Raw genomic sequence first — 22658 nt, 5'->3', positions numbered from 1 at the left:
GACTTCAATTCTGTGTCGTCTTTTTTTACAAAACATCCAATAATTTGTATTTATACATTGCACAGATAATCATTTGCTACAAAGTATTAAAAACTTAATAAGCGCGCGTTAATATTATCAATAATAGGCTACTTATTTGACTTTCCATCAATGTTTATTTTATTCATAAACAATTTAGTGCCTAATCTGTATCTACGAGGCATTGGACAGTTTACTGGCTTTCAACAAATACATTCAATCCCGTTACCGTCGGGGGCAGGTGGGTAGTTTTTTAATGTGTAAAGCCACTCTACAGCAAAGTTACCCACCACTGGCGTGTGGGCGAGTATAGCACTGTTTAATAACGTCCTGTTTAACAAACGAAACAAAGGAAAAGGGAATAGGAAATGGAAACGATAGAAGAAAAAAAGAAATAAATAAATGGGCTTTATGGGCATATCTAAACAAACTGATAACATCTTCATAGTTTAGCCTTTAGAAGGTGAATATTATGTTTACATCAACTTCCTATCTTGTGTCTTGATGTATCTGGTTGTCATGGTTTTGTGAATTTTGATCATCCTGCTTGCATTTATCATGATGTTTTAAGTACTTCCCATTATGCACTGTGAAAGTGTTTCAACTGTCACTTTACTTTTCAAATCCCATTGAATTCTGTGTAAAGATGTTGTTTTCCAATTGTGTGTGTGTCATTATTACTTGGTCGATTTCAGAACAAAAGTGTTGAGTGTATAACGGATAATTCACAGCTTCTGGACATAAAATGTGAAATCGACCAGCATAATGACAGGGTTTTTTTTTTATAGTAAACGTAATTGCCCAAATTCAAATTTAACCACACACTTCTATGCAGTGGCAAAGCAGTGGTGTCATGTTTACTCACACTGACTAGGCTATAGCTACATAGTTAACCCAGTGAGGTGTTGGGTAGTACTTAATTCATCCTCTGATTTCGAAATGCGGCCATTAAAAAACAAGCATGAATTAGCAATTACGAAGTTAAGTCATTGAATAGAAATACGGTAGTACCAAAATTACACGCACATAAAATACCGTGTAATATGAAAAGCAAGATGTCAGCAAAAGTAAAAAAAACCAAAATATTCATAAGGGACGGCTTCAAAACTCAACCGTCGGTTCTGTCCGGTTGGAGCCGGTTTCTATTGTACTAAACAATGGAGCGCGGTTCAATCGTCTGTCAACCGGAGGTCGAGTTTTGAAGCCGCCCCTAAACAACTAGTTGGCCTTTATAATAACATTCTAGAGAAACAACCAATCCAAGTTTTTCTCTTGCATTTTACTGTGTGTTCGTATACACTAAGCCAGAAAAGAAACTTTTTTCACAAGGTCGTATCTTAAAATCTTGTCTATCAAAATGAACCAAAATTACACACAGGATTGCTTCAATACTCTACTCTAAACACATGTCAGTAACCAAGCAGCTGTCCGTCTGACACAACAGCAAAATGCAATGACATGGAACTGCTTCATGGACCACATTCACAGACCAATAATTGGCACCCATCGCAAGAAATCTGTGAGAATATGAACAAGATCCTTGCACAGATGATAATTCCCAAAGTGGAATACTGTGGAACAACACCTGTTTCGTAAAGAAAGTGCGTGAAAAGCAGAAAGCAGCACCGTTTTGTAAATTATCATCTGTTCAACGATTCCAACACAGATTTTTGTGTTTTTAATGCCAATTATTGGGCTGTGAATGTGGTCCAGGGAGCTGTTCCATATCACTGCATTTTGCTGTTGTGTCAATTGGACAACTGTTTGGTTACTGACATGTGTTTAAAGTAAAGTATTAACATGATTAAGGCAATCCTGTGTGTAATTTGTTAAAATTTTGAAGGACGGGATTTTAAGATATGACCTTCTATAAGTATATTATAAGTTTCTTTTTTTGGCTTAGTGTATTATACATGTTATTATACCATATTCCTGTAGATATTCTGGTTTTCTTTCAGATATTGATTTGAATATGTTTCAGGTTCAATGTACTACATATTCTGTATTGAGGTACTTTAGTCATTTAGAGATCAATTAATTGGGCTTTTCCATTTAAAACCCACACTCCCCCTGTGGAAGATTTAGCTAAAGCCTCACACAGAGGGAATGTGAGTTTTGAATATAATAGACAATTGGGTAACTTCCATCTGAAATACTCACTCCAGTTGTGAAAGATATCTAGGTAAAGCGACAATGGTCTATTCCATAAAACAGATGCACACCCCCAGTTCAAAATCAGAAATGCTCAATTTGAGAACTCATTTAGGTCATTTCCGTGATTTTTCATTCATATAATTGCATTTCCAAGCTTTTTCAAGTAACATTGACAACTGGAATTCCAGCCATGTCAGAAATCAAACTTGGAATCCAGATGAATCCAAATTTCTTTTATTGAAAAGTCACTCCTCTATATAATAGGGGTATGTACTTATTTTTCGGAATAGCCCAATACAGGTGGAGTATGGGTTCAAAATGATTAACCCTGACCAATTACATTTCAAAAACATACTCCCTTGATGGAAGATATTTCCAAAATCTTCCACAGAGGTAGTGTGGATTTCATAATACCCTATTGGCTTTTGATGATTAAATACAATAATACTTTGGTGGTATGATCCATCGTCTTGCATTCATTGGGCTATTCCATTTAAAATCCACACTACCCCTGTGGAAGATTTGTCTAAAGTCTTCCACGGAGGGAGTGTGAGATTCGAATAGAATAGACAATTGGGTAGCTTACATTTGAAATACTCAATCCAGTTGTGCGAGATATAGGTAAAGCCATAATACAGAGGAATTATGGGTTTCAAAATGATTAACCCTGACCAATTACATTTGAAAAACATACTCCCCTATGGAACATATTTCCAAAATCTTCCATAGGGGTAGTGTGGATATTAACTGGAATAGCCCATTTGTTTTTGACTCTGCCATCTTATGCAAGTACATCTGCAATCTTATTTCGTCCAGTAGTCGATCTATGCCCAAAGCGACATTTTCTAGTCCAACCACAGAATATGCGATAAAAAGCGCGCCTTGAATTTCTATTCATAAGTCCATATATGACGGGATTCAAAGCTGCGCTTAAAAACATCATGAATACTGCGATGATGTTAAGCAGACGGGACACTTGCATATCTAATACAGTTTCAATAAAGTTAATTATTGTAATGGGAGCCCAGCATAACATAAATGAAGCTAAAACTACAAATACCATAACAGTTAGTCTGAGATCATCTCGTGGTACAGTCACATTGGACATCGTAGATCTGAGAAATGCTGGTGTTGTAATTCGTACATTACTGCTACTTCCCGCCTTTTCTTGTCCGCCATTTTGACTATTCTTACTTCGGTTTTTCTTCACACGTAAACTGCTCTTCGATTGCAACTTTGCATGTTCAGTCGTTTGCCCCGTAGGGTCTACCGCCGACATATTAGAGCTTCCGGATTCAAATTCTTGGAATACAGTACATTTAGCGTTTGCTTCAGAATTAATAGCACATGTTTTATTCAAATTTTTCTCATCATCTTTTCGATCAATCTTAAAGTTTATCGGCGTTGCTTCCGTTGTTTTAGGCACATTTCCCAGGTCGCAAACTAAGTCATCATCGGCATAGTAAGATTGCCAGCTAATTTCGCTTTGTCGATGATGTGATTCTACGGCTTCGTGTTGAAGTGCATATTTTGGAGTAGCTATAAAAACAGATGCCGAACCCGCACAATATTCTTTGTCTATAGGCAAAATACAGATATCAATTGCTTGTTTGGTGCGATATGGCGATGAGTTGACCTCATCTCCGGTTTTTGCAGGAGTAGCATACCCAGGAACTTCTTGTTTTGCACCTATATTTCCATCTTCGACTCGTTGTCTATCTTTAAATCGTAATTTACCTTTTTGTTGATTGTGATGCCGGAAGCTAGACTGTCTTGTATGTGCTCTCATACGTTTAAAATTTTTCCTTACAAGAATGAAAATTCGGTAATAAGCGATGAAAATGATTGCAAATGGCATGAAAATTCCTAATGCAAACATAAAAGTGGTGTATGTGAGATCGGTAGACCACCTCAGGGTACAGATGGCACGAACTTCGATGAAAGAATATCTGGACCAACCAATCGTCGGTGGGAGGGAGAGCATAGCAGAGAATATCCATACACCTGTGACAAGATAAAAATAAGAATAACTATGCATTAGTAAAAAACGAAGGAATGAAAATGCATTTAAAGGCTCTTTTGTGATATTGCTAAATCATAAAATCTAAACATAAAAATCAGATTGCAGCTTATCAATATTACACTGCAGCCTGATAGTGATTGGAAAGAGAAGTTTTGAACCCCTAATTCTTTGTTTGCCATGACACAGGTTTTTTGATACAGTGAGATTGTTTTAACATTGTAAATTTTCATAGTTGCTTAATTGTCACTTAAAGTGGCCAATATTTAGTTGCCATGGTTGCAGAGGAATTGTACAATATTATTGACGATGTCTAAGATATGTTTATTATTTTGCTGATTCACCATAAAACTCATCATTTTGACGTCCCAGGTACTTTGTCCCGGAATACGTGATCCATGCACAGCATAAATATATAGACATGAATAAAATATGAATACGTATCCTATATATTAACGTAGGACAAATATACTTAAGGGGACAGAATCAAACGCAACAGCAAACAATCGTTGTATTATGAAATTCAAATTCCTCGTAGAAATAGTGATGTAACAGGGTTAATTACCATAGCGATTGGTCCAAACAATGTTTGAATGTATTGCCCCAAGCTATAAAGCATGCTGCAATCATACCTGTTATGCCTGTGGGTGTAATCATAAATTGAATACAATACCCGGGACAATACCGCTCTTTTCGAAGACACTGATTTTACACAGGTGCGAGTGAAACGTACATTGATTGACTGAGCATAATGTGAAATTTCTACAAAATTACGATCCAGGTCTTTATTCCTATTGGTGCGATGCAGATATACAGCGTACGTCTAGTGCAGGGCAATACAATCAAACACTTGGATTCATCGCTATATGGTAATTAATCCTGTTTCATCTCTACTTCTACGGCGAATTTACACTGGTTACCCATCCTCCGCATTTATGGTTAAAACACCCATCGGACTGGTCAAAATGATATAACATTCTAGCATGGTTTAATCCACAATGATGTGGAGTAATCTATTTTTGTTCGGAAGGTATGATGCAGTGTAGGTAATTAAATCTACACTATGCGACAGTTATATTATTGTGTATAGGAAGATCATGGATACTACATCGATTGCTCAGTGCCAGAAGTGGGTAAGTGTAATACCTGCCTTATTTTATATAGCTGCCATGTGTAGATTAGTACAATATACTGTGTGTAAATTGTCAAATGTTCACAGGACAGCTATTACACTTACCCACTTCTTGCACTAAGCAGTCAATATGCAAATTCTATCCCCTTTTCAGGGAACGATTAATCCACTCATTTGAATCTCATGTAAACATGGTAAACGGTGTTATTAAGAATCATTTAAGGTAAATGTCAGGTTAAGTATATGGAATTTGTGGTAAGCTGTCAGGTTTAGAAAGTACAAATCCCAGGAATACAAAATTATGGCAAATCTTATGTATTGTTAGATTCACAATGCAACAATTAAATACAAGGGCAACACTTCTTCAAGCAGTTTCTAATCCATTTAGTATATTAACCCAGTATATTTAAATTTATTCGGAATAACCTCTGCATCTAGCTTCTTTTAGAGTTAGATTATAGTGTTAAAGAATTAAAGTAAGCATTATTAGCTAGGATTTTGTGATCAAAACCTTTAAGTTAAAAAATATCGGAATAGTGAAGATTAAGAAGGTAAATAAACATACTTGGTGTTAAGTTCAGTCCTTTATGGTTATCATGTTCAGATATTATACGAAATATACAAGTTTATACAAGTTTAATACTGAAAAAAGTTAAGTACTGGAAAAAGCATACCATCTTAAAAGACTACTAGACTGCTATTCTAAGTTCTTTTAGGATGCATGTTGTGGTTGTTGTTTGACACTTCTTAAACATTTTAAAACGCGCCTAAGTGTTTACTTGTAGTTGTAGTGTACAAAATACTATTCACATGATTAGGACTAGCAGAAGTAACTTGAACAGGGACCATGACCGCCATAAACTTCCCAGAGCTTACAACTCCTTACTACGTCAGAGGCAGACACGTGACTCACGTCACAGTCCGACGGTCTCTCAGTAACAAGCATCATTCACCAGTCCATCAATCAAGTGAACAAGGAATAGTGATACATTCCGAAAGCTATCAGGTGAGCAACTTGTACGCTTAACAGTTTAATCTTCTTCACTTTAAAAAGCGTGTTCCAAAGTGTTACTTAAACACAGATCCCATCCATCATGCAACCTATTCAACCTAGTTTTGTAGGAGGGAAACCTGTAAGTAGGAAATCCTGCTAATAGTAGATCATTTTCATCGCTTAAAAGATCTTACACCGTAATATACAGTCATCAAAAGGCGGTGCCAATTTTGTTTAGCCCTCATTACGTTCTGCGAAGAAATACGCAGAATACTTTTAAAGAAGACTAAAACTTGCCAAGATATCGCTCGAAAGAAAGGTTTTCTCGCTACTAGAAGCAATGATATCGAGCATTTGTCAAAAGCAAGATCAACATTTAATCATGGCAATATGAAGGTAGTCATATGCTCTGCTGAAAATCTAATCGACATGAGATTGACTTGATTTGGCGGTCATGCTAATGCCAGAGAAAGTAGGGTAAATGCAGGGAAGGTCTCAGTGTAGACATCAAGCATGAAGGAAGGAAATTAATGCTAGAGTTGCTATGCAAGAGCCACTATTATCAGGCGACGGATTCTGAATTCGATGACCTTTCAACTATTAGATACAATTTATTACTCTGGTGTTTTACGTAACCAATTATGGTAACCAAAGAGGGTAATTTGGCTTGATGACGTTTGGATTACATTTGACCCCAATGACCCCTGTTGGCCTCCAGATCGCCTTTGACCTCAATCACTGCAAACATACTACCTTTAAACCACTGGCTCTTCTTAACAATAATCATTGAAGCTAATTTGGCCCAGATAGCCTGTAGATGACCTTTGATCCTCCTCAATGTAAACAATGCATTACACTCGCGCAATAATTCTTGCCCCTACTGATCCTTGTGTGACCTTTGACCCCCAGCTGGGTACCACTTACATTAAGCTTAGGTTCTTTGGTGATCATAGCATGTAATTTATAAGATTTTCACAAAATGACCCCTAATACCCACTTCATAACATTGGCCCTATAAATTTTATGAAGCTTGGGCCAACGGTTCTTCTGACCAAGTTGGCTGGTCATAGTTGACCCTTTAATAACACCTACAAGGCCGTTGACCCCTACACACAGAAAAATCGGACCTTCATTATGTAAAAAATACCTATTTGTTTGGGAGTTCATATGCTACCTAATGTTATGTATATTTTTTACATAACCTGTGTAAAAAATTTTCTGTGTGTACCTGTGAATAACTTGTGTTAAACTTGGGACAGTGTGAAATCGGCAAAAGCGTCTGGCTCTAGTAGCATTTTTATAAAAGAGTTGATCCGAAGATTCAACAGCTTCACAGTAGAGCAAAATCGCCTGATATAAATATCCTGAATATGTATGCTCTTAAACGGATATATATATCCTGGTCAATGAGATATACAGACATCGATGTGTCTCCAAGAGTATTATGGCCGGGAAACTGAAAATAGTAACACGGTAAACTCAATAATTCAGCAGACGTTTTTTTATTTTTGGGCGATTAGTGTAGGTCATACTGATTATCTACATCTACATCGATACGCAAACGGATCTATTTTCCGACATACTAAGTATTCATAAAGCCGTTGTCCGGGGCCAGCCATTGTACGATCTTTTAAATGAATTTGGTTAGTTTTGTGGCATTATTTGTAATGTCTACACATGTTCCAACTCACACTTGAATAACAACATTAAAATTGACCAAAATTGTAAATATGGCTTTAATGATAGTATGGCTTTTTGCTTTACAAACAAGAAATGATTCTTCTCTCCCAACAGTGAATTTTGAGCCACATACAATGGGTTGGTTTGTATCTCTTGTAATGCATAACAATGGCTATCTGAAAAGATAGTAAATAAATGCCTATTGTCCACTCGCCAGGATTGATTGACAGCTATTGTTGACTTACTAGGTTTGAATAACAAGGCTATTGATAATTAACGAAACCAAAAACGGCTATGCGTTTTGGTTTCGTATCATATCTTTTGCTTGAGTTACAAAAAGTGACACAGATCAGATACAGACCCAGAGAGCTACAATGGATGTTGACAAAGAGAGGAGCCAGTGCATACAATTATCAATTCAATGGAGTTTTCAGTTACATGCTCTTTTAAGGGCTGGGGTATGAACGTTTGGACAGTATTTATTTTGGGACATCAGAGCACATCAGAGCACATAGACATATCGAATTGCATTCTGAATACGAAGAATGTCATTCTGATATCAAATAATTTTGATTTTTGAAATTCGCAATTTAATACACATTTTATGGCAAATCATTAAAATTGATATTTTTGATATTTAACAGTACTTGAAGTAAACTTTATAAATCTGATGATTTATACTTAAGTGTATGTAGGTGGGATGAAAAGCCGACGATCAATTGAAAATTTTGACCTTTCGTATTGAAGATATGGATTTTTTCCCAAAACACCAAAAAAAGTAGGTCTTTTTGGGGCAAAAATCCATATCTTCAATATGAAAGGTCAAAATTTTCATTTGACCGTCGGCTTTTCCTCCTGCTACATACATACACTTTAAGAATATATCATTAGATTTATATAATTTACTTCGAGGACTGTTATATATCAAAAATTTGAAAAATATCAAATTTTTATAATTTGTCATAAAATTTGTATTATATTGTGATTTTCAAAAATGAAAATTATTTGATATCAGAAAGACATGCTTCGTATTCAGAATGCAATTCGATAGGTCCGAGGTGCTCTCATGTCCCACAAAAATACTGTCGAAACGCAATAAACGCTCATTTTAGATCCCTTAAGGTTAGCAACTATTTTAAACTGTTGCGATTTGGTAGTTCACAGCATCTTGTGAATGGTAGTCACTGGTAGTGAGCTTTGACAAACATTGCAGTGATCATTTCATAGGTCAAATATCACAGATATACTTTTGTAGGTCCTGTGGTTCTTGAGTTATGTTGTAAAGAGGGCTGAAACAACAACACTTTTGTAAAACGTACATAACTCATTAACAACAATGAATCAAGCAAGTTTTCAAAGTATATGATTTGTAGAATAAACTTTTGCAAAAATTCAAAGTGTTATTTTTCAATAATATATTGATGAAGATCGATATTTTGGCTGCTTCGACCAACAATACCGCGTCTTTTAACCCTGACCAATTCCAAAAAACATACTCCTTCTATGGAAGACTTTTCTTAAATCTTCCACATGGTGTAATGATCCAGTGGCGGCATTAGGGGGGGCATGAGGGGAAATTCCCCCAGTCATAACTCTTTCCCCCCTGTTTCCCCCCACCAACCCCACCCCACCCAGTAAAAACCCAAAATTACGAAAATTTCACATTTTGCGGTAATTTTGGGCAAAATTGGTTGATTTTGCCCCCCCCCCCCTGAAATTCACTTTGACCCCTCAATGTCCTCCCGGAAAAAAATTCCTTGCGCCACCACTATCAATCCCTGTATATATTCCCTCCATGAAGGAGTGAACCCTAATGAACATGACTGTGATGACCTACTTCTAATGTCAAGGTGAAATAAATGATTACTAATCAGAGAGATCACTCTTATTACAAATTTCCTGAAAGGAATCCTAAATTTATTCAATATGTAGGATGAATCAAATATTATGTTTTACCATCTGCTAACAAATTAATATCCTAAATTTCCTGAAAATAGTAACAAGGTTATGCTCAAATATTTCCATGCACTACACTCATACTTAATTATATTATCTCCTCTCTTTAGAGCTGTTTAGCGTCTTGAAGCTAAACGATTGTACAAATAAGATTTTTTCTATGGAATAAGTTTAAATATTACCTCGTATCTTATCATATACCTCATGGCGCCAGTGAAAGGTATTGTTGCGAATACATTTACTTGAAACACTACTTATATTGTATGATGGAGTTCATAAGATGGAAAAGTGTTTTGTGCATTTGATATCTTGCCTAATTCAATGAAACTTAATTTGAGTAAGCGGAGGCGGCGTATTTAGCGTTAGCTTTGGATATTTAATTTATTATTTTCTTTATTTTTCACCTGGGTAAGCCGGATGGAAAATGAAGAAAATAATTAGATATCCAAAAGCTAACGCTAAATACGGCGCCTTCGCGTAATGTATGGTCACTTGCATTATTAAATACAAGATTGTATAAATGACAGTTTCGTCTAATCATCACTGCTGCGTGTCAGATTGGGAGGCTTAATTGTTTGGGAGGAAAAGTCATGATATTATATCGATATAGATGCCAAAACGTGAGATAGCAAAAAAATGAGCAGTCCAAAATTTTCAGAATAAACTTAAAAGAGATCAATATTGCCAAGTGTTATTACAGCTACAAGTTAATGTCGCTTCTTCATAAGGATACTGTTTGTTTTATATCATAAGTATGTCCACCATGATAAGTGTGTGTTTTCAGCTCTACCTCAAAGCTCGTTTTGTATTTGATAAACACTACACAGCTTTTCAAGTGCATCGGTTATTATACTTGTTTAAAATTGAAATCGTATCAAGCTAAAGAAATGAACGTGTGGATTTATTCATTAGTACACGTTTAAGGGTACACGATGTAATGTTGGCCGAAGCAGCCAACATTTGATTATTGAAAATAATTAACACTTTAATGTTTTGCAAAAGTTCATTCTACAAATCATATACTTTGAAAACTTGCTTGATTTATTGTTGTTTAATGAGTTATATACGTTTTACAAAAGTGTTGTTGTTCCAGCCCTCTTTACGACATAACTCAAAAACCACAGGCCCTACAAAAGTATATATTTGAATTCTTCTACATATTTGCTATGCAATGATCAATGCAATTTTTGCCACAGCTCACTACCATTCGCAAGATGCTGTGAACTACCAAATCGCAACAGTTTAAAATAGTTGCGAACCTTAATGCAATGTTTTAATAAGATTGAGCTGTTGCAGAAAGAAATCACTGGCACTTCTAAAAGGATGGAAATTCTAGGAACAAAATGTTTGGAAAATCTCAACTGAAGACCAAAAAAAAACAGTCATAAAATATTCAACCAATATATTTACGTTTGAAAATAGAGAGAAAATTCGACTATCTTTACAGTAAAAGAAAGCTAATCATTTAGGGAATCTCGGATTTCTGGCGATGTCTGGAGCAGCCCGTAATACGTGTTATTGGTAATGAAATTGAGTAGAACGACAAGAGCATTCTTGAAGGACCGTCTGTCCGTACATGAGTTTGCTGATTTGAAGTTGATGAAAGGCGCTTTTGACGTAGTACCTTGCACCATAATGTTAGATTAAGTACCTTGGTATCATTGTGGATTTACTATTTTATTTCGGGGAAAGGTAGCTTAGTCGGATTCTATACCCTTGCAAGAAAATAGTTCCTATGACAAATCAATCAGGTCTATTCAATGGAATTTTGAAAGTAAACGCTTTTATGGCAAAAAAAAAAAAAAACTTCGCATGTAGGTAAGGTGTTCTCATCAATACACACATCCTATATCATTTTTCAAGAAATTCTGTGCATGACACCCTAGCCGATAAAATGTTAAACAATTAATTAAACCGACGATTCCCTTTACAAATTATTGACATTTTTATTATCAATCATGTATTTCCCATTATGTCTATTAAATGTACATGTAGTAATCCAAGTAATATTTAAATTGAAACGCGTTTTTTGGTCACTAACAGTGAAATTTGTTGTTGTCGCGATTGTTTGTTTGTTTCATCTATTGGTCATCAGTTTGTCCAGAGTATTAAAAAGTACAAAGCCCTAAATATACAACAGTTGTGTCAATGTCAAATATGATGAAATTAATTGCCATACACAACGATTGACACATGCATGTCCGTTCAGGATGTGTCATCAAATAAGTCTGAACTAAGTCGGGTAAGTTTTGACGTTGTATAGTGAGTTTACGTGTGTCATACGGATATTTTTGCATATGTTTAACCAACAGGGATCAATGGATAGGTAGATGGATAATATCTGGGATAAAAATTTAGTAAGGGATGTGAAACTCACATTTATATAGTCAATTTTTAAGTAAGCCCTGTCGAAAAAATAACAAGTGTGTGTGCATACCTGGCTCAGCACAATGTGATATGTTACGAACTATATATCTGCTAAGAATTTGTGGACAAATTAGCGAAAATCACTATTTTGCCCTCTTTTAATGATAAATATCACAAATAATGCCTGTTGGACAGATGTTGTACAAACATAGACAATCGTTTCCCTTATGCTCAATATTACCATTCCGTTTTTCACGATTTTTTTCAGTGTTATGGTTTAATTTCCACGTAAGCTTACTGTTTTTAGCGGTTTTACACATGCCCTCACAATAAGATGCATTTTTCCAAATGCTGTTTTTCGAATTAATGTTGGCCAGTCCGCAATTTTGCCCAGATATGTGCACACTACATCCTCATTTTTACAAGTCTCTCTCATGGTGTATTTTGAAAAATAATGAAGTTTGTATTGGATGTGACAAGACGAGTTAATAGCATTGAGTTGAGTAAAAAGGGGAACAGAGCAACAAATTGAGTGAATAGACTCAATATTGATGAAATTGTACTAAAATTGAGTAAAATTTTAATCAATATTGTGTTCCACTTCACTTCTTTTGTTGCTCTGTCCTTTTATCATTGTTTATACTCAACATTGAGTAATTTTGACCATTTTTTATGTAGAGCGTAACAAATAAACGGGTGAATAAAAACAAGTCAATAATTGCAAACTCGTCCTTTCTCATCTTACTGCGCGGTAACTAATATTTATGTCTTTAAAAGACCGGAACAGAATACGTTTACATACAAACGAGCCACTAGTGAGTAATGTAGCCTGCCTATTCAGGAAGTTATCCATATCATTTAAGTAACATATTTATTAGAAGCAACATTTGACTTCCATGTTATGACAAGATAATGATTATACTAGGCAACATGGGTCCTACGCCCACCTGAATTCATTCAAGAGGAAGGTCAATTCGATTGGCGCTACAAATAGAACGGCGTTCTCGAGGGTAGATCGCATACCTGAATACGATGTGTTTTACAAAGACGTAAACACTTTAAAACAACAGTACGTCATTTTTCATTAACTATGTATGTTTTTTCTTAAACTTTCCTTTTATTGATTGTTTATTTTTCTGCCTGTATGCAGAATGAGATAGAATCTATGTTTTCATATCAACATCATTGGATTAGGAAGATTTTCAACAGGGGAGGGGGGGGGGGCTGAAACTTTTCCCTCTATTCTATCAAAAATTTTAACTTCATCTAGGATTATTGGGGGGGGGGCTGAAAGGTATTCCAGCCCGCACCAAAATTATTGCGTGGGCTGAGCCCTCCGGTTCCTAAGCCTATGAATATGATTTAAACTTTGGTATACAATATTATAGATTCTAAAATCAAAGGAAGTGTTTCACTTTTGAATATAAAACATAATTATGTCGTATGTAAGGGGGGGGCATCATTTCGTTAGGACAGACTGGACTAAATGTCCCGCAGATAATATTAGTATATTATACACAAGTTTGTTTTCGAAAATTCACATTTTTGTTTTTGTTGCTGTTGTTGACAAGACAATGTCACCGAATTCCGTTTACAAAAAAACAACACCAAAAAACATAATAATATACAACAGTATTTGCAAAGTCCTGTCTTTGGAGCCCCTTTCCTTTCTTGTATATTCCAATTTCTTGTATCACTTTAATTTATTTTACGTTGTATCGTATTATTTACCTCCTTGTGTAGAACACACTCGATAAATATGTGGTTGTTGCGAGCACACGATAAGTCAACGTGATTTCTGCCGCTGTTATAAATGTAAAATTAATACTTGTGTCTGGCTCCATTTAAGCTCATTTATAAACTAAGTAGTATGTTTTAGGAAAAGTAAATTGACCATCACGATCAATTGTTACTATAATGAGGCATAATGACTTGCCTGAGTTTTGTAATATAATGTACGTCAGAAACAACTTCCAAATAAAAGATTAAAGTCTTTTTAATACAATACAATGGAAAAGACATATTTTGATGTATCATTTTACTCAGTGTCGTGAAGTTACGATGTTAATTTCCCCGTAAGCTTACCGTTTTTGGCGGTTTTACACACGTGTCTTCTCAATAAGATGCGTTTTTCCAAATGCTGTTTTTCGAATTAATGTTGGCCAGTCCGCAATTTTGCCCAGATATGTGCACACTACATGCTCATTTTTACAAGTCTCTCTCATGGTGTATTTGGAAAAATAATGAAGTTTGTATTGGATGTAACAAGACGTGGATGTGCACTAACAACAATGCAAAATGAATAGTTCAAGGTTAGCAACTGTTTTAAACGGTTGGGATTTGGTAGTTCACAGCATCTTGCGAATGATAGTGAGCTTTGGCAAAAATTGCATTGTTCATTTCATAGAGAGCGTGTAGAAGAATTCACAGATATACTTTTGTAGGGTCTGTGGTTCTTGAGTTATGTTGTAAAGAGGGCTGAAACAACAACACTTTTGTAAAACGCATATAACTCATTAACAACAATAAATCAAGCACGTTTTCAAAGTTAAGTGCATGATTTGTAGAATGAACTTTTGCAAAACATCAAAGTGTTTAGTTTTCAATAATATTTAGATAATGAAATTGTTTTTGCCTGCATCGACCAACAATACCTCGTCTACCCTTAATCGGAGAGAGTGTGTAAAAGGATAGCTGAAAATATCTTAGTTTTTATGCATATATAATAAATCTGCTCTGTACATATTAAAAGCACTTTTTACACTGACTGCATTATGATTCGGATGTTGTCTAAAGTATTTTTTATTATCATCATTGTACGAGTAGTTTGTTTTATGGATGATATTTCTGCTACAAGTCGGGCTCGACTGAGTACTCACTCGGCATGTCTTGAATGGTCATCGACGTTCTGTAAACATTGTATAACATGCATTTAAAACGCAATGATCAGCTATGATCTTATGCTCATTCCGTGTTTTTTGTGTGGGTGTGTTGGTACATGATTGGGTGAGTGTTTTAATGCAAGATGGTCATTTTGCTGAGTCGCTTTTGAACCATTGCATAATCTTCTGTCACCAGCTAAAAGCGACTGAAATCTGACGAAGCTGGATTGTTTTTGTTTTTATAGCGATGCAATTGAATAACAATCCAATTCGTTGGTTTCGCTCACGATTGGAGTATAAATACAACTTGGATCACTCGTTATGACTTGCGAAATTCTCATCTCGCTTTTGCTGTGCCGCTCTTCAACAAAATAATACTCTTTTATGAACTGAAGTATATAGATCTTGAATTAATACATATTTTCACACGCTTGCTGTGTTTACATTGTTGTTAGTGAGAAGCGTATTTAATAATGTAGTAGGACTAATATGACGGTACTATTTACTTTCCTTTTATTCGATTCTTTCATCTGTCAAGAAATGAAGAGTTAGAAGAAATTAATAATATTTTACAAAACATATTTCATCAATGGCTGAAATAGCTTAAATGTGCTCAAATGCCGAAAACAATTTTTCCCGAAAAAACAGACTCCGTGTAGACTAAGCCATATAACGTGTATAACAGAGCTTCTTCAATTGTTGAGCAAAATATGTTTGATGTCTATATGAAGCAGAGTCTATCATGATCCAAAAACAACTTGACCCGATTTCAAAGGTTAATTTCTCAAAGTTGGAAAGGCTGTTTTCAATTGTTGTTGCATATTCTAGAAGACCACATATCTAAGAGTATTTAGTGAAAATATGAATGAAAAGTAAGTTTGACAGTAGTACAGCACAAAAAACCACGTAAAAACCACACATTTTACGTCCCGTTTCTGAATTCCCATCGTGCCTACGTACCATTGATTTTAAATTATTTTTCATTCAAATTTTCACCAGATATTCTTAGACAGGTGGTCTTCCACAATATGTAACAACAATAAAACAAGATTTTCAACTTTAAGAAATTAACCTTCGGAATTGGGTTGGAGTTGGACCCCACTATTTGGGGCCTTCAAATTTGTGGCTCGTATGAAAGTTATGAAATGGTTAACAATCGGCATGAAACGCTTGGGGATGGGTCATTCACCCAAGGTGCAGGTGGGAATAGCACGTGCGAATTCGGCGCGCCCTCCTAATTATATTATTGCGGAAATCACAGCTGTTTTAAAAACACCGAGAAATACAAGCTGCAGAAACATCTCATTTGTCATCACGATTGCTCCATAGATAAACCAAACAAATCAGCAACTGAAATGACATCAATATTAAGCGATTACCATTGCAAATTAAACAAAACATAAACAAATAGATAGAAAAGTGAAGAGAAGTGGTAGTCAATGGATTCAACGAATTAGGAATATACACCACTCCACCGTGTTGACTGAGGGAGAGATATATCATGTTACCTCAACGTTTTCGAAAACAGACATATGTTGTCCATGGATGCACGTGCGTACGGCTGATACGATTTTGTTAAGGGTAGACGAGGTATTGTTAGTCGAAGTACACAAATTTTCATTATCTAAATCAATATATTATTGAAAAATAACACTTTGATGTTTTGCAAAAGTTTATTCCACAAATCATATACTTTAAAAACTTGCTTAATTTATTGTTGTTAATGAGTTGTGTACGTTTTACAAAAGTGTTGTTGTTTCAGCCCTCTTTACAACATAACTCAAGAACCACAGGACCTACAAAAGTATATCTGTGATATTTGAATTCTTCTACACGCTTGCTATGGAATGATCAATGCAATTTTTGCCAAAGCTCACTACCATTCGCAAGATGCTGTGAACTACCAAATCGCAACAGTTGCTAAACTTAAGTCTCAGCATCGCACCCTTTATCATACTTTTAGTGTTCTCCAAACAGTTGGACAATGTTTTCAGGAAATCCCTTTTGTCCTGAACAAAAGGTACATCTCGATTAATAGCTTGTCGGTAAATCAAATCGGCACAAAGGAACAATGAGTTACGTAATCTATTGCGCCCAGTGGCGTAGATTTCTTTTTGACATTGGGGGGGATGGTGTTGAAAAAAAGTCTTGAAGAATAGTGAATCCAGCACCTTTTGGCGACAGAATAAGTTGATGTTACAAATGCGCGAGAAGCGCGCGAAAAATTGTGCTATTTTGAAGCTAAACTGATGAAATATGGTGCAAAAGTTGAATAAATGCGCGCGAAGCGCGCGAAAATTTGCACTTTTGGGGCTAAAATGGGCAAATGTGAGATAAATTTGGTCAGAAACCTATATTCAGGCGTCAACATTGGGGGGGATGATTGTATGGAGCATCCCCCCTGGCAAAATATTGGGGGGGGGGGATAAATCCCCCCATCCCCCCGGGATCTACGCCTATGAATTGCGCCTCCACGGATATGATAGCTCCATGGTGTAACCCCATACGCTGGTGAAGTGACGTAATAAATCGGATTAACTACCACTGAACAATAGATGAAAACAATTTTGAATATATCGCGCTGCACTACAAGCAGGTTGCACTCATCACCTGTGTATGTCTGAATACAATACCGTCTTTTCAAAGATACTAATCTTACAGGTGCGATTGATCAGCATGATATGGTTTAATGCAGAGGTACCGCGTGAACGTACCAGTGCAGCGCGGTTCAAAAATTGTTTTCACCTATTGCTATGGCAGTAAATCTGATTATTACATAACCCAAGAAAACAAAACTTTCTACTCCTAAAAGTCTTAAAAAGCCGGTTTTAAACACCAAGCTGGGTCCAGTTTTGCGGTGCATTAACCACTCTAGTTTTAAAAAAAACCACTCAACCAGTGAACATATTGCCCCCAAATGACTGAACAGAGTGTTTACGCATGGGCTGATGTTTCACGTTTTTAAGCATGCCGATTTGTTCTTCTCGGGATGTGTTTCCGACTCCAGGGAAAAATGTCGGATATCGTCATCAGAAATCGTCCCACTGCAGATTGATAAATTATTCATGACAAAGTATGTGATATTGATTGCAGTTTATACAACAGAAAAAAATTAATATGAATGCCTAGTCATGGGAATTGTAATGTAAACATGAGGAATATGTCAATCGTGGAAATGATCTTTATCAAGAAAGAAAGTGATAAACAGATAATTAAACAAGGAAAAAAAGAAAGCTGTTGTGTTGCCAAATCCCATGTCGGTAAACACGTGCATTTCACACGTTGCATGGTACACGCGTCACAGTCATGGCAAAACAAAAAGAGTTATTTTTTGTTTTTCTTTTCCCTCCATCTTTTTTAATAGTGCATCAAGATGCCGCACTGGGGGAGGAATATGAACTACATAAAAATACATGTGTATTAAAAAATCATTGTAATTTGGAAGCAAATGTAAGAGTTTGTACGGCTCATGGAGGTGTAACCAAAGATATTTTTGCATTTCAAACTTATTCATTGCACATGCACACCACCGATGAATTATACGGCCCGGCGCACACAAAAATCTAAACCCTTAGTATCTTTCGATGAAAATTATTATTGTACTATGTTGATGCCCCATTTCCACAATATAAAAATGGTTTCCACTTTGAGACATAAACCACAAGGCTTTTTGGTTTCAAATATTGCATTAAGTGGTAAGTTTCATGTTTCAATTACATAATAATGTTTGAAATTTATATAATTTGAAAGGGAAACCTCGCCATCTGATTGATTTTAACCCACCTCCATTGCGTCTACATGATAAAGCACTGAACAGTGGGTGTCAGATAACATTCTTTTAAAGCAGCTCATGCTCTGGTAATTCCGACCTTGGGCGGAAAGGCTGTATAATTAGCAACTTTGTGCTGACTGTGACAACCTGTGAATAGCTATTTAGCTGTTCCCTCTAAATATTAATAAATATTGGATTTATATAGCGCCTTTTTGTAGATCTTAGAGGATTCAAAGCGTTATAATTTCGTTGTAATGGTGAATCATTCACAATCAGATTGCAACATCCACCAATTATATGTAGCTCCCCAAATTCCAATGGGTGAAGGAAGGTTTTGATAACCAAACAACTAATCACTGATTTTTTTGAAAGTAGGGAGATCCCAGAGAAAACATGCGAACCACTGAACTGGAACACTGTGCAATATGTCCCACAGAATAAATTTCTTATGGAGAAAAATCATTACCAGAACTATTACTTTTCAAGTAAGCAATTCGGTGAATTGTTCAAAAGATTCCCGGGTGTTTACTGAAAGCATCAAATTTACAAAATTCCGACAATTAAAAAAAATTAAGTACTTTCCAACTCATGGGTTCAAAACTCGATAGTCAGCATATGTGCTTACTATCGAGCGCTATTGAAAACATGAAATTGTCCGGCCGGCGCTTTACCAAATGAGCTAATGGGGTTGAGACACACATTTGCAGGTTTACTTGTACGTATTTAACTATGTGTATCGATGATTTGCTCAAAACTCTTTACACTTTTTTGGATGGGGCTCTTCATGTTTGCATGTTTTAAAAGCGCTCGATAGTAAGCACATTATGCTAACTATCGAGTTTTTTCGGTAGGCTATAGCTTTATGCAATGAACAAAACGCACGTTGGATTTAGCATTTATAAAATGAACAAAACGCACGATTTTACACAAGCTTTTACACTGAACAAAACGCACGTTGAATATATCATGGCCACGTCTATTTTCAGAGTCTTTTATACATCTTATACTATCATCATGTGGATCTCACATGTGCCTGGGAACATCTGGCTGGAAGCATTTATTTTACGCCCATGTAGAAATTGATAAATGAATGCACATAAAATCAACTGCAAAACCTCATACCCAGCGTGTATCTACACAATGAACAACGCACGTTGATTTTAGCATGGCCACATCTTTCCATTCTAGTGAGCATAATTGTTAGAATCTTGATCGAATGCAATCATCATTTGGATCTCACAAGTGCCCACGTGGTATTTTGTGCTAATGCATATAGGGCTAATATGTGATTTTGTGATGTACTTTATTTGCTTCCAGTGGCGGCAACAGGAGGGGAGGGGCATTGATTGTCGTACATGAGAGCACATTCATGTTTATTCAAATGAAGTGCCATAATACAGGGAGGTAAATAACACTTGAGATATTTTCAACTGCGTGGGCAACAACAATGGAGCTGCCCACCTAGATGAAAAGAATTTCACCTGTCATTTACCTCCCTGCGTGTTTATAGTGAGCCAGCTTATCCGTTATTTAGCGTATATTAGCGTATAAGTACTGCGAAATCTATTGTTATTGCAGTATAATCTTTCCGTGTACAGCCACTATAAACGCGCTCCCTGATTAGGCAGAGTCTTTTGTCTTGAATTGTGTTCAAATAACCCACTTGACCAAAGAAAAGGGAGCAGTTGCTTGCCCTTCTTTTGATCGCCCACGGATACATAGCCTATATCCCGAATTTGGCGGCAAGACGCTATTGGTGCAGTAACCAATCAGACTTTCGCTTTGAAGTAAAACTGAGCAAGAAATCGAATCGATGTGCAGTTGACGTTAAAGTTGAAGTAAATTTTCAAACTTCATTTCACAAACTATCACGATTTGGAATGTCTGTACCAATATAGCTCAATCGTTAAGGCGTTCGACTAGAGGCTGCGAGTTTGAACCCAGGTGGTGCCTAGTATGTTCTCGTGGAAAATTGAGTTAGCTTGAAATTCCCCTGGACAAGGAACTCACTGCTAATTGTCTCGTTGTAACCATGGTAACCCGTACGAAACTCGGGGAGCTGATCCTGGTTGCGATGGTTATTTGTGGAATGTCTAGGGTGGTAGTAGTGGTCAGCGACAACCTGTAAAGTGTGCTGAGGCTTGTGGATCAACGTCTAGGCGTTGTGTCTGTGCGTAGCGCACTATAAATCACTGCGTTTGTTTGTTTGTTTGTTTTCATCCTTTTAATGATTTTAACTCAGTTTCAAGTTAACAGGGGTATACGGTATAAGCTTATTAAATGATAAATATTTAGTATCCTCGTCGTATTCGTGATTCAGCATAATATTCAGTTGAATTGGTAACTAATGAGCCATTGGCATTAACATAACTACTGTCCGATTGATATCCGCAATGGCGTCCCAATAAAAGTTAGTGCAGCACTTTCTTGATGTTCCCACGCAAACGTCCCGCATGAGCGAGGTACTTTATATACAAGATAATGTATAAAGTTTCATGACATAACAGGGATTTAATTACAGAGAGGTGTTAAAATAGCACTTGAGATCTTTTCAACTGCGTGGGCAACAACAATGAAACTGCCCACCTAGATGAAAAGAATTGCACTTGTCATTTACCTCTGAGCCAGGGAAAGTAATCAGTGCATCATCGGCAACCTGAATTTCTTGCCCCATTGCAGAATCTTAATTTCATATGCATCGTGAGGATTTCGTATGGTTAACTATAAAAGTCACACTAAATTAGGGTAACTTAGTCAGGACGTCCTGTTATCTTCAGCCACTCAAGTTCAACTTTACAAACTAAATCGGGACATCTCAATATGGGGTATAAAGCTTAATGATTTTAGTATCCCGTCGTCGTATTCGTGAATCAGCATATTCAGTTGAATTGGAAATATTGTGTTTCAGCTAGCTCATTGAAAGTTTACACTTCCCCAGAAGGCTAACTGAGGTAAATACATTAGCACAGTTTGTTGATGCGCGGTTTTGCCGATTACATTGCAACAACAAATTCCCAATACTTATTTATTGTAAAATAAACAGCATATACAATACCTGATATAGGCTGTATCAAAATCCCTTAGTCATGTTAGCAAGCCGTATTGCCAAAAGCATTCTACTTTTCTTGTGGCTCGATATCTATATTGCAGCATTTTTATCCATTTGGGTTCTCTTGAAAGGATCAGTATTAGTTTTGTAACCTCTTATAACATTAATCTTCAAACTAACCATTATTTTGATACAGCCTGTGTATGGCGTTTGAAATCCAGAGGCAATCCTCCTCCCCTCCGTCGTAGGGATGACATCAGCAGCTCGAAATGTCAAGTCAAAGTTAAAATAGGGAGAGTGTGGTCTAATGGTCAGGGCACTTGTCTTTGACGTATGATGTGCCAGGTTCAATTCCCGGTGGTGGAGATTTGCTGGGGTATTGACTTGGGACAACAAAAAAGTCTGGAATTGGCAACATCGTGTAGATCATAATAGAATTCCGCTCTCTCTATGATACATTTAGAATTGGGTAAATGAGCCATGAAAAGTACTCCGTTCTTAGGAGGGGACGGACGTTAAGCCGTCGGCCCTGTATACAACGAACCATATTTGCACATGTTTTCACAGATAGTTTCAAAAAGAGTGACAGTTTCCAATTAGAACTTGGTCAGTTCCCTCGGATCGCGATGTCCAA

At 36.4% G+C, this 22658-nt stretch overlaps 1 protein-coding gene across 1 annotated transcript in view; it reads right to left on the bottom strand.

Moving 5' to 3' along the window:
• Window positions 1–1759: 1759 nt before the first annotated feature.
• LOC140143104 (uncharacterized) overlaps window positions 1760–22658 on the bottom strand; it is a 34327-nt gene continuing 13428 nt past the window's right edge. The window contains exon 2 of the mRNA XM_072165154.1: window positions 1760–4176. Coding sequence (XP_072021255.1) covers window positions 2954–4176 — 1223 coding nt within the window. The 3' untranslated portion in view covers window positions 1760–2953. The remainder of the gene's footprint in view (window positions 4177–22658) is intronic.

Source organism: Amphiura filiformis, chromosome 20 (assembly GCF_039555335.1).
Source record: "Amphiura filiformis chromosome 20, Afil_fr2py, whole genome shotgun sequence".
NCBI classification, from domain to species: domain Eukaryota; kingdom Metazoa; phylum Echinodermata; class Ophiuroidea; order Amphilepidida; family Amphiuridae; genus Amphiura; species Amphiura filiformis.
The sequence above is the reverse complement of the archived record's forward strand: the minus strand, read 5'-3'. Positions and strand labels throughout refer to the sequence as shown.